General features: G+C 38.2%; 1 protein-coding gene and 1 long non-coding RNA gene across 28 annotated transcripts in view; one reads left to right on the top strand and one right to left on the bottom strand.

The window, feature by feature from the left end:
- SLC38A4 (solute carrier family 38 member 4) overlaps nucleotides 1–17848 on the bottom strand; it is a 77790-nt gene that overhangs the window by 18223 nt on the left and 41719 nt on the right. For all 27 annotated transcript variants that reach the window (XM_081483103.1, XM_081483084.1, XM_081483107.1 and 24 more), the window contains 5 exons: nucleotides 16269–16498; nucleotides 10694–10784; nucleotides 10073–10188; nucleotides 6845–6918; nucleotides 6089–6181 (listed from right to left, as the gene is read on the bottom strand). In XM_081483103.1, the coding sequence (XP_081339229.1) occupies nucleotides 6089–6181; nucleotides 6845–6918; nucleotides 10073–10188; nucleotides 10694–10784; nucleotides 16269–16387 (493 nt within the window). In that variant the 5' untranslated portion in view covers nucleotides 16388–16498. The remainder of the gene's footprint in view (nucleotides 1–6088; nucleotides 6182–6844; nucleotides 6919–10072; nucleotides 10189–10693; nucleotides 10785–16268; nucleotides 16499–17848) is intronic.
- Nucleotides 1–17848, top strand: part of LOC145503513 (uncharacterized) — a 31258-nt gene that overhangs the window by 6656 nt on the left and 6754 nt on the right. The window lies entirely within an intron of this gene.

The raw sequence follows: 17848 nt of genomic DNA, 5'->3' as shown, positions 1-17848 counted from the left end.
GTACATGTCACTCTGCCCTCCATAGGTGGACACCAGTTTAGTCCTCTGTGATCTCCATGAGGGGTACACAAAATCTCAGACTGCTGATTCTCCAAATTGGAGTCATACTGGATTGATAAAGAAGAAAAGTACAAGAGAGGATAGCTTCTCTAACCTTTATCAAAGAAGTGTTTTTCTATATCCTTTGTCCAACTAAGAAATCATAACAAAGTGGCAAAATTTCTTGAGCATCTCTACAAGTGATGCACGTGTGATCATGTACTCTTCTGAAAATTTGACCTATAAAAATGTGCAAACCCTCTCTCTGGATAAACATTTATATAGACATGCGCAATAACATATAATTTGGGGGATTTATGCAACATCCCTTTCCAAAGTCCATCCACTCAGTGAAGAATAATACTAATTTGCTATTTCACACACGGTCAAAAGGCTCAACTGAAAGTAACACCGACAAGTTTCACACTGCAAGGTTTAAGTGTGTGCTACATCCTTCTAGTGAATTTTTGCTAACAGACATTTCAAGCAGCGATCCAAGTTGCAAATTGAACTATTAATAGTTTAAAATATTTCCTTAACCTCAAATAAAAGTAATAATAGTGATAACCATTCTCCACATGGTTTTGTTTTGCACGTGGTCAGCTGAAAAGCCATATGAAAGAACAAGATGCATCTTATCATCTTCATTCCACAGCGGAGGATATAATGATTATGAGAGCTTAAATGACATGTCCAACATCACACAGCTTGAAAAATGACAGACCACATCCAAAATATAAGCTCCCTAATTTCAGGCCAGTGTTTCTCCTCTATTGTGAAATGAAATGATTTTTACAATACCTGATGTGTCTTCTGTAAACATGACTTGGTTAATCTTTACAAAGACCTTGGCTAAAGCTAAATCTTACGGAGGGTAAACAGAGGAGATATTTCTGATTAACTAGTTCAGTGAGGTACCATTCAATTTTAGAGCTGTTAATTGCTGACTTTCAGTGATGTCACCACTGTTAATGTGTTTGGTATTCAAAAATTCAGAATGATCCAGACCTGTCTGGATAATATCAACATTATTCTGCTGATGTTGAAACATCCATGGTCAGTGTTAATTTTTCAGGGTATTGAGAGACTTACACGTTCTAAATGTGGAATTGCTAAATACAGAAATGCAAGTGATTTCTTTTAGGCCACAATAACCATTAATCACATAGAGTAACCAAAGTGAGAAATTTTCAGGAATGGTGTATGAAATTTCATCTTACTCCCTTAAAGCCACACTGTGTGTGTGTGTGGTGGGGCTTGATTGAGAGACCATGTTATAGGTTATTCCATTGTTTAGAAGCATAATAGTAGCTATCCTTGGAACAATAGACAATGCTGTTGCCACTCAGCCTACTGGTATCAGGGCTGAGTATGTGTATGTCCAGTTAGTTCTGTGGGCCAAATAAGTATATTAGATCACTTGCAAAGGACTCCTATGAAATCCTTAAATTTAAATCTCCTACTATGAAATGCTTGATATTTAAATCTTCATTGTACCTGTTCAGTCCAACTCTTTGCAACCCAATGGACTGCAGCACACCAAGCTTCCCTATCCTTCACTATCTACCAAAGTTTGCTCACACTCATGTCCATTGAGTCAATGATGCCATCCAATCATCTCATCCTCTGTTGCCCCCTTCTTCTCCTGCCCTCAATCTTTCCCAGCATCAGGATGTTTACCAATGAGTCACATCAGGTAGCCAAAGTATTGGACCTTCAGCTTTAGCATCAGTTTTTCCAATGAATATTCAGGGTTGATTTCCTTTAGGATTGACTTATTAAATCTTAATAAGGCTGAAAATTTGAACCAAATGTAAAGCAATTTATTTGGTGGAAGCTGGGCAACTTATATGCTTGGGGCTCAATGCCAGTAAAAAGAATGAAACAATTACTGCCAAATTCTACCTGGGATTGTACTCTTACTACATAAAAATATGACAGACATAAATACAAATCATTATGATATGACTGGATTTTATTTATCTTTTTACTAACTATCCATTAGTAGGAGCAATTATAGTTAGATAAAGGTTTTTAAAGAAATTGCTGCATTTTAGAAATCCCAGATAATTCCAATGATTTTATTAATCAGAAAGAATGGCCTCCTTGCAAGATCTCTATACAAGTTCATCTATTGCAGCATTGTTTGCAATAGTGAAAAACTGGAAACATTCCAAAACCATTCATGAAGTGATTCAGTAAATCAATTACTGTGCATTTGTACAATGGAAAATTCAAAAGCCATTATAAAGAGTAATATGCAAAAACATTCAAGGCATATTATTAAATAAAAAGCAAGCTGTAAATCAGTATTATAAGATGATCCTATTTTAACAATAATACTATATTTGTTAAATTTGACAGAGAGGAAAACCTGAAGTGGTTTTTTCTAAGGCTGATTTACATAAACATTTCTTTGTAATCTGTATATTTATGTAATGTTTTAGTTTTTCATAATTAGCATGTATTTGTGTTATAATTATAAAAATCCCATGTAAGGACAACCAGAAAACTGGGGAGGAATTATGCACTGAACCCGTTTTATTATGACCTTGTGAGAATGAACTACTACTCTCATTTACATAGATGGAAAAAATGGACGCAGATGTGTAAAGTGACTTTCCCAAGGTCATAGATAGGGACAGAAACAAACTCAAATTCAGGTGCGTCAAGCTCCAAAAGTCTGTTCTCTACTCAAAGATTTAAAAACCTCTTGAGATGGTTAGATAGCATCACCAGCTCAATGGACATGAGTTTCAGCAAACTCTGGGAGATAATGAAGGACAGGGAAGCCTGGCATGCTGCAGTCTATGGGATCAAAAAGAGTTGGACACAACTGAGCAACTGAACAGCAAAAACATACCAGTTCTATACAAACAAGGTTAAAGGAGCCCAGAGATGCCAGTACCTAATAGCTTAGAGAATGATAGATCATGGGAACAACCAAAGAGGGAGAACCAGAGAATGAGTGTGTGGTAGGGCTGGAGGATGGTAAAAGTAGGGGAGCTGAATGTAGTTAGTTATGACACAGAACACATAAGGAACAGACGATAGATGGGTAGGGAGAGAGAGAGAGACAGATCGATAGGGGGTTTTTCAGGAAAGGTAGACAAAGAAAGATGGTTAAGACCTTCATATGTCAGACTAAAGAGTTTAAATTTTATCTTGAAGATAATGAAGGCATGCTGAAGAATTTTATGCATGTGAGAAGGCAGGGTAGATCTGGATTTGAGAAAGTTAATTTGGAGGATGAATTACAAATGGAAGAGGGGAAGCTCAAGACAGAAAGATCAGTTAGATGTCTACTGCAACAATCTGTGGTGTGGTGATGAGACTAAAAGGAGAAAGATTAAAAAGATAAACAAGAGAAAGAATGGTTCAGTTCAGTTCAGTTCAGTTGCTCAGTCATGTCCAACTTTTTGTGACCCCATGGACTGCAGCACACCAGGCCTCCCTGTCCATCACCAACTCCTGGAGCTTACTCAAACTCATGTCCATTGAGTCGGTGATGCCATCCATCTCATCCTCTGTCGTACCCTTCTCCTCCTGCCTTCAATCTTTCCCAGCATCAGGGTTTTTTCAAACGAGTCAGCTCTTCGCATCAGGTGGCAAAAGTATTGAAGTTTCAGCTTCAACATCAGTCTTTCCAATGAATATTCAGGACTGATTTCCTTCAGGATTGACTGGTTGGATCTCCTTGCAGTCCAAGGGACTCTCAAGAGTCTTCTCCAACACCACACTTTAAAAGCATCAATTCTTCGGTGCTCAGATTTCTTTATAGTCCAACTCTCACATCCATACATAATTACTGAAAAAAACATAGCTTTGACTAGATGGCTCTTTGTTGTCAAAGTAATGCCTCTGCTTTTTAATATGCTGTCTAGGTTGGTCATAGCTTTTCTTTCATGAAGCAAGCGTCTTTTAATTTCATGGCTGCAATCACCATCTTCAGTGATTTTGGAGCACCCCCAAAAAAGTCTTTCACTGTTTCCACTGTTTCCCCATCTATTTCCCATGAAGTGATGGGACCAGATGCCATGATCTTAGTTTTCTGAATGTTGAGCTTTAAGCCAACTTTTTCACTCTCCTCTTTCACTTTCATCAAGAGGCTCTTTAGTTCTTCTTCACTTTCTGCCGTAAGTGTGGTGTCATCTGCATATCTGAGGTTATTGATATTCTTCCCAGCCATCTTGATTCCAGCTTGTGCTTCTTCCAGCCCAGCATTTCTCATGATGTATTCTGCATATAAGTTAAATAAGCAGGGTGACAATATACAGCCTTGACATACTCCTTTCCTGATTTGGAACCAGTCTGTTGTTCCATGTCTAGTTCTAACTGTTGCTTCCTGACCTGCATACAGATTTCTCAGGAGGCAGGTAAGGTGGTCTGGTATTCCCATCTCTTTCAGAATTTTCCACAGTTTGTTGTGATCAACACAGTCAAAGGGTTTGGCATAGTCAATAAAGCAGAAATAGATGTTTTTCTGAAACTCTCTTGCTTTTTCAATGATCCAATGGATGTTGGCAATTTGATCTCTGGTTCCTCTGCCTTTTCTAAATCCAGTTTCAGCATCTGGAAGTTCACGATTCACATACTTTTGAAGCCTGACTTGGAGAATTTTGAGCATTACTTTGCTAGCATGTGAGATGAGTGCAATTGTGTGGTAGTTGGAACATTCTTTGGCATTGCCTTTCTTTGGGATTGGAATGAAAACTGACTTTCTCCAGTCTTGTGGCCACTGCTGAGTTTTCCAAATTCACTGGCATATTGAGTGCAGCACTTTCACAGCATCTTCTTTTAGGGTTTGAAATAGCTCAACTGGAATTCCATCACCTCCACTAACTTCATAGTGATGCTTCCTAAGGTCCACTTGACTTTGCATTCCAGGATGTTTGGCTCACATCATCATGATTATCTGGGTCATGAAGATCTTTTCTGTACAGTTCTTCTGTGTATTCTTGCCACCTCTTCTTAATATCTTCTGCTTTTGTTAGGTCCATACCATTTGTGATCATTATTGTGCCCATCTTTGCATGAAATGTTCCCTTGATATCTCTAATTTTCTTGATGAGAACTGTAGTCTTTCCCATTTTATTGTTTTCCTCTATTTCTTTGCACTGATCACTGAGGAAGGCTTTCTTATCTCTCCGTGCTATTCTTTGGAACTTTTCATTCACATGGGTATATTTTTCCTTTTCTCCTATGCCTTTCACTTCTCTTTTTTTCTTAAGAGCTGGTATTTAATTGAATGGTCAGGGTTAGGGAGAGAGGGAAAGGTTTAGGCTGATCCCCAGATTTCTGGCTTAAGAAACTGGATGCTGCTGGTATTGTCTGTTCATGAAGATGAGAGAACAGAAGGATGGAATAACCGATTTGGGGACTGGGTAGGAGGTGGGGAAATAAGTGCCACTATGTGATGATATAGTCTGGATCATACCAGAGGACATAGTCACAGGACATCAGAAATATGTATTAAAATGTCTTTAGAAGGTCAAAGACATGACAGGACCAGTGAAGTTGGTGGGAAAGTATAACCTGGAACACACTTAAAAAATATATACTTCTAAACTCTCTCTGGAAATGATCATTTGCTAAGAATTATAGGAATCTGTTTTACAACGCTTTCGATGCCTCACCAGATTTTTACCTTAGCACAGCTTCTGTGAACACTGCCCAGTGGGCTGACTGGACGAGATGTGTCTCAATGACCCCAAAATTTACCACGTGCCTCAGATACTGAATTTTTCCTTTTGTGAAATATGCTCAATCATATATATTTAAATATATTTGAAATCAAGAAAGGTTTATTCTTTATTTTTTTATAGAATTTGTTTCATAAGGTTTATATAGTATTTCATTTCAATATAGATATTCATGTTTTGGGTTATAGAGAGATAGCAAATCTGTTTAGGAAACTTTACTTATTAAATTTAAAAATGATAAAACAGGTATTTCTATTTAAATTCTTGTTCATTGCCATTAAATTTTCTTATTTCTTGAACCTCCTTTAGAAAGTTTAAATGGTTTGTTGAAAGCTATAACCTCTTACCTCCAATGTTCTGCATTGTAATGGAAATAAAAGCTCCGATTTTCCCAGGCCATCCAAATGCCTTTTCACCTAGTTTTTCATAAATTAAAGACCCTATAATCAGAAATGAAAAGAACCTTGTTAAGAAACTGCTTTAGTGATGAAGATATTTCTATAATATAATTCTGCACTGGAGCCTCAAACATGTAAATAAACAGCATATAGAAATCACAGATCTCAGGTTCAGCCCCTGGGTTAGGAAGATCCCCTGGAGAAGGAAAATAGTAACCTGCTCCAGTATTTTTGCCTGGAAAATTCCATGGACAGAGAAGCCTAGGGGGCTATAGTTCACGGGGTCACAAAGAGTCAGACATGAGTGAGCACAAGCACCTAAATGACCTAAGCGACCATCTATAGAAATCATAAACCCCAAATACGCAATCTCAAAAGCCATTACAAAATATGGTGAATGTTCTCCAAACAAGGAGTGATGACTTCATTCATCTTGGCTCCATGCAGCAAGTCAGAACTGTTATTTCTATCATCCACCAAAAGTCTTTTTCTCTATTTGGCTTGAACCTGAGCAGGCTGACTTTCACTTTTACTTGATTTTTCACTTGCCTAGATAACTAAAAACATGGAGAGGTCATGTGATTGGGATTAGAAGAAAATTAAATGTAAAATTGACTAACACCATCTTATAGGTATGGAGCTGGAGACTGAAATGCCTTTAACTAGAATCAAAATGGCATGTCTGGTGTCTAAGGAGTAGCATACCTCCTTCTTTGGCAGTCTTTAATAAAAGATGAACTGAATAAAGAGATAGGACTGCCACGGCAAGCAGCATGATTCTGTGAAAGGAATAGAAAGGAGACAATAAGATTTCTGTAAAAAATAAGACATAATAATACATGATGTTACAATACATTATTACATTGGTCTTTTCAATCATTAACTTTCCAAGAGTATGTGGATTTGGGGAAGCTGAAAAATTCTTTTTCAGAAAGTCACAAATACTCTTTAGTGCTTCAGAACTGAAATTGGCTTTATTTTATGGGCCAAAACATACTACTGGAAGTCCCTAACACATCTTTTTTAGTGTGTTACTACTACCAGTAGTAGAATCTAGTTTAAAATTTAGATGCTAAAGGTACAGCAAAATTAGTAAATACTATATCTACTTACTCAGTATAAGGGGCATATGTATATATATATATCATATTTGCATGATATTCTCATGAATATTTATAATTGAAGGGCTATTCAATGACCTGACTAAATATCCATCTAAAATCTAGAAATAGAGAAGCCAAAGCAAACTCTGAGTTCCATTACTATTGTCTGTCCATTATATGAGAATGATCAGAGGTGTGAACCAGAGAGTCTGGCAAATGCCTGTATAATAGAAAAAACAGAAAAAGGTAAGTCTAGGCTGCAGGAAAACCTTTGTTGTACTCAGAAAAGAATCATTTCTGGTTCAGGGCCCTCCACATGTCCACAGGCATATATGGTTTCTTTATGTATTCAGTGATCAGTGCTTTCCAAAAACAAGAACTGAACAGCAAAAATAGAGTGCAGATAGAAGCAATTATATAATAAATTAAGGAACAATAGTAACCTTTACCTGAAACTGAAAAAAAAAATCATATTCTTTGTCTGTTTCCTATGATGAGAGCACACGAACCATTCTCCCCACAACTGATCTAATTCTTTGGTAATTCTTGGGGAAGTTAAGTTTGCAAACATAGATTTAGACAATGAGGTACAAATGTTCTAACAATTCTAGCTCTATTTATCACAAAATGTGATAAATTTATCACAAAATGTGCTCTTATTTATCACAAAATGTGTTCACCAGAACTGTCTAATCAATGTCTTATTCATCTATTGCTCTATACAGCTTATGAATTGACCTGTTTTTAAGAATTACACAATTCAGATTATATAATTTTATTCCCTGGATAAATAATGAGAACACTCTATATTCTAAACATATACTTGCTTTGGCAGAAAATACTAAAAGTAACACCAATGAAATCCTGTGTCACTTGTTGGGAATTAAGGGAGATTGCTGAATCCATTTTGGGCTACTTGGATACACAAAACACATCTCATGATCTCTAATGATTTAATTGCTTCGGCCAAATTAATCTGCTAAATGTTTACAGGCCTAAAATGAGGCTCTCAGTTTTAAAAGTGGAATATTCTCTTCCCATGAAGATGATCTGTGGCTCTAGAATCGGAGAAGGTATCTCTTACTTCTATTCATCAGTGATCTATGAAAATCTCCTAATTAATTTTAATGGTATGTGTAATTAGTACAGAGAAGGCAGACTGTTTGTTTGGAAGACAGAGTGTAATACAAAAGTATACAACTACATATATAGCCATTAAGAATCTGAGAATTTTTTAAAACTACTTTATTTCAAACATGGCTTAGAAAGCTAAAGTTGACATAAAAACCTATTCAACTAAAAACTATAATCTAACAGCTCAATCAAAGCACTGACACAATATCAATATTTATAGTCTAGCCTGATCCTTGACCCTCAAATAGCTATGTGATTATCTAATCATATGTGATGTTTGGAACATAAATAGCATATATTTATAATATAAATGTTACATTCTTAGACAGTTATTTAACACTCCAGCACTGCATTAGGGATTGTGATCTACATTTACACTGATGCCTGACTAACTTTATTCTTGTGAAGTATTTCACTGTTGCCAACTGTGTCTTTGAAAATATCAGGCTGTACATAATGCACAAATGTTTGTGGCTGTCTGTCACAATGTGGTCTCCATCCTCCAGGTCGGCTCTGTGATGCTGCTGCCACTAGGCAGCATTTGACCAAGTTTGGATAAAGTGCATTGGTTTAGGAATAAACTTCGGCCACTCTGCAAAAATTCCCCATGCCAAGCATTGTTACTAGGTCTTGGGGATACAGACATGAGGTGAATAAAAACAAGGTTGAGCCATCTCCAAAGGCTCGACACTTTGGAGATGATAGTCTAGCAAGGGAGAGAGCCATTAAACAAATGAATCAGACAACTGCACTAAAATACTAACACTGTGAGGAGACTATAAGGTGGTTTGTCCCAGTCATGGAGACTGGGGGAAGGCATAACTGAGGTGAGGCTGAACTGAGTTATGGGGGGTTAACTAGATGTAGAGGAAAAGGAAGAAGGTTCTAAGATCATGTGCAAAGGCCCTGTGGTAAGAGGGAATGGCACCTTCAAGGGATGGAGAGCAGGCCCCTGTGCCCATTGTATCTGGCATATAGAGCAACAGATGATGGAACTTGAGATGGGATCGAGGCACACAGGACTCTGCAGGTCCAGTTTAGGAGGGGATGTTTTTCCTAAGAGTGTGATAAAGTCAGATTTGCTACTGGGAAAGATCTTTTAAACTATTAAACACCAAATTATTTTACAATGAATAACTTTGGACTGGTAGGGCTGTTCTAGCACTTTGGGGGCTGCTGCTGCTAAGTCGCTTCAGTCGTGTCCGACTCTGTGCGACCCCATAGACGGCAGCCCACCAGACTCCGCCGTCCCTAGGATTCTCCAGGCAAGAATACTGGAGTGGGTTGCCATTTCCTTCTCCAGCGCATGAAAGGGAAAAGCGAAAGTGAAGTCGCTCAGTCGTGTCCGACTCTTAGCGACCCCATGGACTGTAGCCTACCAGGCTCCTCCGTCCATGGGCTTTTCCAGGCAAGAATACTGGAGTGGAGTAGGGTGCCATTGCCTTCTCCGAGCACTTTAGGGGAAGGGGGCTCAAACACATAAACTTTCTGCCATTTGAATAGAGATGGCTGGCGAACAAGTACCAGGATTAGACTGCTCTGATTATTTCTCATTGCTGTTTTGTTTAAAAAAGAGAGAGAATATGCTAATACTTTCTCAGATGATTCTTATTTACAAAGATCAAATTTTATTAATTGAAAGAGCACCAGGTATGCACAGGCTTTGAATTGCATGTAGATACGTCCAGGCACTTACATGAAAAGTATGATCCCTGTGTTGGCCATGGCATAGGACAGGCCCAGGATTCCACTGCCCATGATGGCATTACTCAGGTTGAATGAAGACATTCCAAAGGAGGTGGTCCCAGGATGCTTGAAGAAAAAGTGATACATGATAAGCAGATACCCACCAAAGGATGAACCTTTTTTGGATTATTCTTATCCTCTATTATCTTTTTTGGAAGAGACTACCACCAAAAATTGAAGATTAAAGTAAAATCACAGCAAATAAAACCCTGATTCAACTTCAGTAAAAGCGTGTAATTTTCTGTGGAATGTGGTACTTGATTTCAGCAGAGGTCTCAGTAAAAATAAAAAATACAGGTTGAGTAATAGAAAGAAGGGAAAGCATGTATGACTGCAGATCACGTTTGAGTTAGAATGATTTCTCCAAAAAACAAATAAATTTCATAAATGATTTATGCAGCCATATGGCGAACAGGAAAAACAAGCCCTTATTCCAGTAAGGGCCTGAATAAACAGAGAATGTGCTGATCAAGGCTTGGAAAATTTCAGTCACATTGCTTTCCTGCAGAGACCCAGGTAGATCAGACATCCTCAAGTCCTGTTTACTGCTGGAAAGCAGAGAATCACTTACATGTTCATCGTCATAATCTGCCAACTTCTTTTTCCCCAAAAATCCATTTGTCAGGAATTTCTGACTTTCAGCATCTTCATTAGTAAACTGACTGAACATACACACAAAGGAAAAGAAGACAGTAAAAACATCTAGTAAATGCTCTGATTTATATTTATGTTTCAGGTGACCAAAGCCACTGAATTAAGGGAGGAAAAACATGACACTTAAAGCTTTTTTTTTTTCTTTTCTCCTCCTCATACTAGTGTTCCTTCCAGACAAAAGGACTGAGTCCTATTTATGAGTATACTTTGGGAGGGAGAGAGAAAGCCCTGAAAGAAGAAAATATTTTTCAGTTGAAATCTTTTTAAAGCCACATTTTTCCTCCCACATTGACTATGCAAAAAAATAGAATAATTCGAGCTAATTTTTGCCATTTCAAGCTCTCCCAAAGAAAGGGAACAGAGCAGTGACTGTGTTTTCTCAACTGTTAAAACACCATGACCTCAGGATCTTATTAATTCAATAAGTATTTATTAAGTGCTTTGGCACTGTGATCTCATCTCTCTTGGTGCTCAAATGTCTTCATAAGGGAAACTTCTATGTCTGATATGAAGCAACTATGGCTCAGAAGAGTAAGACAGCATGTCCAGCCCCACCAGATCCCTAGTCTAGGGTCTCCTACAGCACCATGGAGCCCTAGACAGAGCCCTTAGCTGGTATTTTCCTCTTTTTTGATTCCACATTTTATATGCATATCTCTTGCTGGAAAGGAGTTCAATGGTAGCTCTGTGCTGTTTGGTTGTGTGCAAGAATGTGTATTTTAATTACTCTGGAAATGTACTTGGTTGTGTTAGACAATGAATGAACTAAGAAAACCTTTTAAAGAAACCCAATGAATTAGTAGAAGAGTTGAGAGGGCTGTAAGATGCAGGATTAAAAAGCAGCACTTTAAGACATCATTATCCACACAGAGCAGGGCTTTCTTGGTGGTTCAGTCAGTAAAGCATCTGCCTTGCAATGCAGGAGACATGGGTTCAATCCCTGGGTCAGGAAGATCCCCTGGAAAAGGGCATGACAACTTCAGTATTCTTGTCGGGAGAATCCCAAGGACTGAGGAGCCTGGCAGGCTACAATCCATAGGGTCGCAAAGAGGCAGACATGACTGAAGAGACTGAGCAAGCACAAATCCACAAAACACTGTGACAGTGGTCTACTTGGTAAAGGCTGGAAGCTGCACATCCCATGACAGCACTGGTTGGCAACTGAAGCTGTATGCCAGAGACTTTGAGGATATGAAGCTAGTACCAGTCACGTTTCTGAACGTTTGACTAATGAGTTCAGCAGTCACCACTGCATTTTGATACTGGAAAATGTCACAGGCTTTCGATTATAGGAAATACTCAAATATGTATGCTTTTTAAAAGTGCTTCATTATTAGATAAATTGCAACTTTTAAGGCATTTCTTGCATGAGAGAATAAGGTAAAATGATTGGAGTTTTTTTTAAAGTAACCCTTAGAAATAAAAAAGGTAAAATAATTATTATAGATCCGTGCAAATTATCTCTTAGAAGTTAACCTGAAAATATCTTATGAGAAAGAGGGACAATAAGACTACTTTTTGATAACAGAGAACAACATAAAGTGCAGACAGAACTAGACAGATCAGGAAGATAAAATCACAAAGTTTCATGTGCTTTTCTAAAAACCAGGAAGTGGGTTTTCTTGAACCTCGTGGTGTACAAGTTAGGAATATTTCCTGTCATTTCTCTTCTATCTCTTGAAGGAAGAATAATGCCCTCAGAGGCTGTCTTCCTCCATCTCTGCACTCCTTCCTCCCTTTTGTGCTTTATTTTAATAGTCTGTAGTTAATATACTTGCTAGGCGGAGACTGGTACACAATGTTCATAGCTAGAAACGGAAAAGATAAGATGAAACAGAGCCCCAGATGGGCCTAACGATTATAAAAACAAAGGTGTCGTCTAGATTTAAACTCTGGAATATCCAACATTCTACTTTTAACCTTAATCAATAAGCTAGAATCCTTTAGCCCATGAGTAATTTTTAGTTTTAAATGTAAAAGTAAACAGACTTTCTCTTTTGAGGCATTTGCATGTTCTTATTTTGGCATGAGATGAATAGTAGTCATAAAACATGCCGAGATTATATAAAATATATGAGAAATGTCCCCAGCGTCTTCAGTGATTTAATATCAAACCCAGCATATATTGAAAACATGAGTATAATGATTCCAAACAAATGTATTATGTTGAACTTCCCCCCAATTTACATTTAAGAGATCAAACCAAATATAAACAAACCCATCTTTAAAAATGATCATAAAATTGCAAAATAATGACCCACTAGAGTCAGGACTTACAAGCTAAGTCCTTGTAAGTGTTCCAGAGCACATTGTCTGAAGCTGACAAAAGCATTCTTGCTCTTTTCGTGCCGGCTTTCAGAGGACCAAATCTAATGACTCTGTAGGACTCTTCTTAGGACCCTGTCCCCTTCAGCTCTGTCACTTCCACAGAGCTCATATGTGTATGCACCCTTCTCAGAAACAAAAGAGCCCTTGGATTTGATCAATTTCCTGAGTGATGAAGTGGAGGGGAAAAAACAAAAGTTCACTGAGTATCGTCTATCTCAAAGGCACTCATTTAATCCTTAGCAAAGTAGGTGTTGGTTTGCCATTTTGCATTTTCCCCTGAAGCTCAAAGAAGATAAATATCTTCTCCAAAGTCAGATGACTCCTCTGCCAATTCCAAAGCCCTGGTTCTACCACATTGTGCCTCCTCAAAAGTGAGTCAGAAAGAGAAAGACAAACATTGTATATGAACACACATATACATATTTATGGAATCTAGGCTTCCCATGTGGTACTAGTGGTAAAGAACCCGCCTGCCAATGCAGGAGACACAGCAGACCTGGGCTTGATCCCTGGGTCATGAAGATCACCTGGAGGAGGGCAGGGCAGCCCACTCCAGTATTCTTGCCTGGAGAATCTCATGAACAGAGGAGCCTGGTGGGCTATAGTCCATAGGGTCACAAAGAGACACGACTGAAGCAACTTAGTATGCATGCACATATGGAATTTAGAAAGATAATAGTGATGAGCCTACTTGTAAGACAACAAAGGAGACACGGACATAGAGAACAGAGTTTTGGACACAGTGCGGGAAGAAGAGTGTGAGATGAATGGAGAGAGTATCATTGAAACCTATATCAGTTCAGTTCAGTCGTTCAGTCGTGTCCGACTCTGCAACCCCATGAATCACAGCATGCCAGGCCTCCCTGTCCATCACCAACTCCCGGAGTTTATCCAAACCCATGTCCATCGAGTCGGTGATGCCATCCAACCATCTCATCCTCTGTCATCCCCTTCTCCTCCTGCCCCCAATCCTACCCAGCATTAGGGTCTTTTCCAATGAGTCAACTCTTCGCATGAGGTGGCCAAAGTATTGGAGTTTCAGCTTCAACATCAGTCCTTCCAAGGACTGATCTCCTTTAGGATGGACTGGTTAGATCTTCTTGCAGTCCGAGGGACTCTCAAGAGTCTTCTGCAACACCACAGTTCAAAAGCAACAATTCTTCGGCGCTCAGCTTTCTTCACCACCCAACTCTCATATCCATACGTGACTACTGGAAAAACCATAGCCTTGACTAGACGGACCTTTGTTGGCAAAGTAATGTCTCTGCTTTTAAATATGCTATCTAGATTGGTCATATATTACCATATATAAAATAGATGGCCAGTGGGAATTTGCTGTATGACACAGGGAACCCAAAGCCGGTGTTCTGTGACAACCCAGAGGGATGGGATGGGGAGGGAGGTGGGAAGGGTTTCAAAAGGGAGGGGACATATATGTATACCCATGGCTGATTCATATTGATGTATGGCAGAAACAACCATGATATTGTAAAGTATCCTCTAATTAAAAATTTTAAAATATATTATGCTGAAAAAAAAAAGAGTCACCCAATCTACAAAAAGTCATGTTGACATCTCCATGGCCTCTCTCATCCAACAACACTAATGTTTACTGGGCTGGCTTCCTAGAAGAAGAAGAGTGCTTCCTCCTGACACCCTTCCTGGGTGTTGTGAATGCAATAAGACGTCCTGATTTGAGGATAATATTCTCTACTTCAGACCTAGATTTAATCAAAAATTCACTTCTGAATATCTTAAATCATGAATAATTTGTGTTATATAATATTTTATAAGAAGTTAATAAACTTATCAAATAACAGTTGTGCAGCTACTCTGTTCCAGGCAGTGCCATTAACCTGTTGTGGTAGCATCATGAACATCTGGGTAGGGAGAAGGTGCACAAAGCAGGTGATCACTTCTAACTGCGGGATGGCTTCATAAGAGACCTGATATTGAGCTAAGTGTTGAAGAAAGAGTGCAGCCAGTAGAGAAAAAGGGGGAAAGTGAGTGGGTAATACTTAAATCAGGGCATTCCAGGCAGACAGAGCAGAGTGAATGAAGGAACAGGAGTTTTGAGTGGCTCAACAAGGCTAAAAAACAGCACATAAACAGGGAACAGGGCAAGAGATGAACAGGAGATCTAGGTGAGGGCCAGATCATGAAAGGGATGGGATGGGGAGCAATCTTTCTCTCATAGCTACTGAGGAAGCCCTGAAAGGGTTTACTTTAGGATAGGACATGAGTCAATTTGAAATTGTAAAAGGTTACTTTTGCAAGGAATGTGGAGGGCTATCTGGAAGAGAGTGAATTGTAAGATGGGGAGTAATCAGGGCTGTTCTAGTGGACAAGTGACAGATGATGAGAGACAAAAGCAAGATGGCAATAGAATGGATATAGACAAGTGGGTGGATCTGAAACATTAATGAGGTAGAAGCAACTGGATATAGTTAAACATTGTACATGCAGTTTTGGAGAAGGGATGAGTCAAAGTTGACGCCAAAGGCCCTTTGATTGAGTTGCTGAATGATGCTGATGACTTTCACCAAGATGAAATTGCTAGAAGAAGGGAAAATTTTGAAGAGGATGATAAGAGTTCAATATTAGACATCACAAGTGTAACTTAATCAAGGAGGCAATTCAGACACATGAGTCATCCAGTAGAGATGTATAGTAAACAGTTGGATATGATGATCTGAAATTCAGCTGAGAAGTTTAACAGGCTGAAGATATGGCATATGTTCAGTGGGTGAAGCCATGATGGTTATGAATAAGCTTGCTCAGAGGACACTTTTAGCCAGAGAAGAATCTCAGCAGAACTCTAGAGATATAGAAACACTTAACAGAGTGGTCAGAAGAAGAGGAACCTGAGAGAATAACCCAAAAGCTAAGAGAAGTGGTATGTTAATTATAATTTAAATTATTCTATGTTATTAATAGGAACAAGAACACTGTAACTGAAATGTTAAAGTAATCATACAAAGGACTGACATACAATAATGATATAACAATGTGTACTTCAGGATCAGAGAGTTGATGGGTTAACATCAACATCATTGTTATCTCTCAAATAGGTAATAAATCCAGTTCTTCCCAACAAAAATTTTGTTTTCCATGTCTGTAGACCTCTCATTTTTCCATGGAGCCTGATCATTTTAACCCCATACCTGCTCATTGCTGCCTTTTCTAAATTTCCCATCCTGGTGTAGCTATCTTGAATACTTTCTCCACTGATGCTCTCATCATCAGGCTCGATGTTGACATTGCTCAGTTCCACGGGATCCATTTGAGCTGTCAGCGCTTTCTTGTCCACACACAAGCTCCTTCAGTGTAAACAAGATACTGTACCTTCAGCTTGAGGCTCTTCTAGTTGATGTTATGTTCAGAACACTCTGTTCTGTAAACAGAACACAAAATAAATCATTATAAATTTCTTTAAATTAGATAAATAAATCCAAATCACCTACTTGTGTATGTTCTCTGTAAAAACATGAAAAGTAAGTAAATTCCTGAAAAATTCACAAAGTATGTCTCCAAAGTTTCCATTACCCAATACCAAAAAAAAAAAAACAAAGAAAGAAAATGAAAGAGAAAAAGGAAAATTCTTAATAAATTGCCAAATTAGCTGGTATTTATAGAATGTTTTTTCAATGGCAGGGGCTTTGATAGTTACTGTAGGAAGAAAAAAATAAATCTTAAGACATGGCAGCAGTCTTCAAGAAACTTTAGGTATTTGTTAGCAAACTGTATTACTTAAATGGGTGACAATGGTAAACTTGATAAAGAAAGATCTGCCAAGGTAGAATCTACCAGTGTCTCCACCAGCAGTAACACAGAAAATTACTGTGTTAATTTTGCTTAATTTGTTAATCGGGCATGAAAGGATTAACACCATCAAAATACTTGATAACATGCGTCACAAGGTAGAATCAGGCTCAGGGAGCCACTTTTCAGGCACTTGGATCATGAAACCAAAGTTAGGAACAGTAACAAAAGTAAGTACAAGTCTATCTTTGAATCAGCCTCAGTCACCATCTATGCAAAGTTGAAATGAATTTTAACAAGAAAGGGATCGAGCTTTTAGGCTTTGCTCTGCCTTTAATTCACTGGATCTCAGCACATTTAATTTTTTGACCGCATTTTCCTCAATTAAGTGGAAAGGGGTGGACTGGTACTGTGCAAAAAAATTGCTATAAATCCATTAATGTTAATATTCTGAAATTTTTACTATTAGTTTCATTCAATTCTTATTGAATCAATATATTGGGAAAAATACTATCACTCTTGGAAGGTGTGGTTCTGAAACATACACTACCATTTGGTAAGGAAATCCTGAGCAGAGAAACTAACATAAAAATTGCTTCAGTATGCATGGAATCTGTAAATTCCCTGGCAAATAAGAAACAGGCACATGAGAATGATGCCATAAATCCAGTGCTGCAGCAGCCCATCTGTGGAGGACAAACCTTGATCAAGATGATTTCACACTCCAAATCACAAAAGTTGCAAATCACATATGGAAACTGAAACTCACTAGGAGAGTCAGTAGGCACAAGAAGTAATAATTCACACCTGAGTGACTACAAACTGCAAAGTAATTTAAAACGGACTTTATGATAAAAGAAAAAATAAAGTGGACTATCAAATTAATATAATAAAAAGTAATAAAAGATTTGAAATAAGAAATAACATCAACAGATTATGAACACAATAGAAGATCAGACTGGTTTGAGAAAAAGACAAAAAG

The sequence above is a fragment of the Giraffa tippelskirchi genome, chromosome 4, assembly GCF_054371585.1.
Source record: "Giraffa tippelskirchi isolate mGirTip1 chromosome 4, T2T-mGirTip1v1.2.pri, whole genome shotgun sequence".
Taxonomy (NCBI): Eukaryota; Metazoa; Chordata; class Mammalia; order Artiodactyla; family Giraffidae; genus Giraffa; species Giraffa tippelskirchi.
This window is presented reverse-complemented; position numbering and strand designations above follow the sequence as displayed.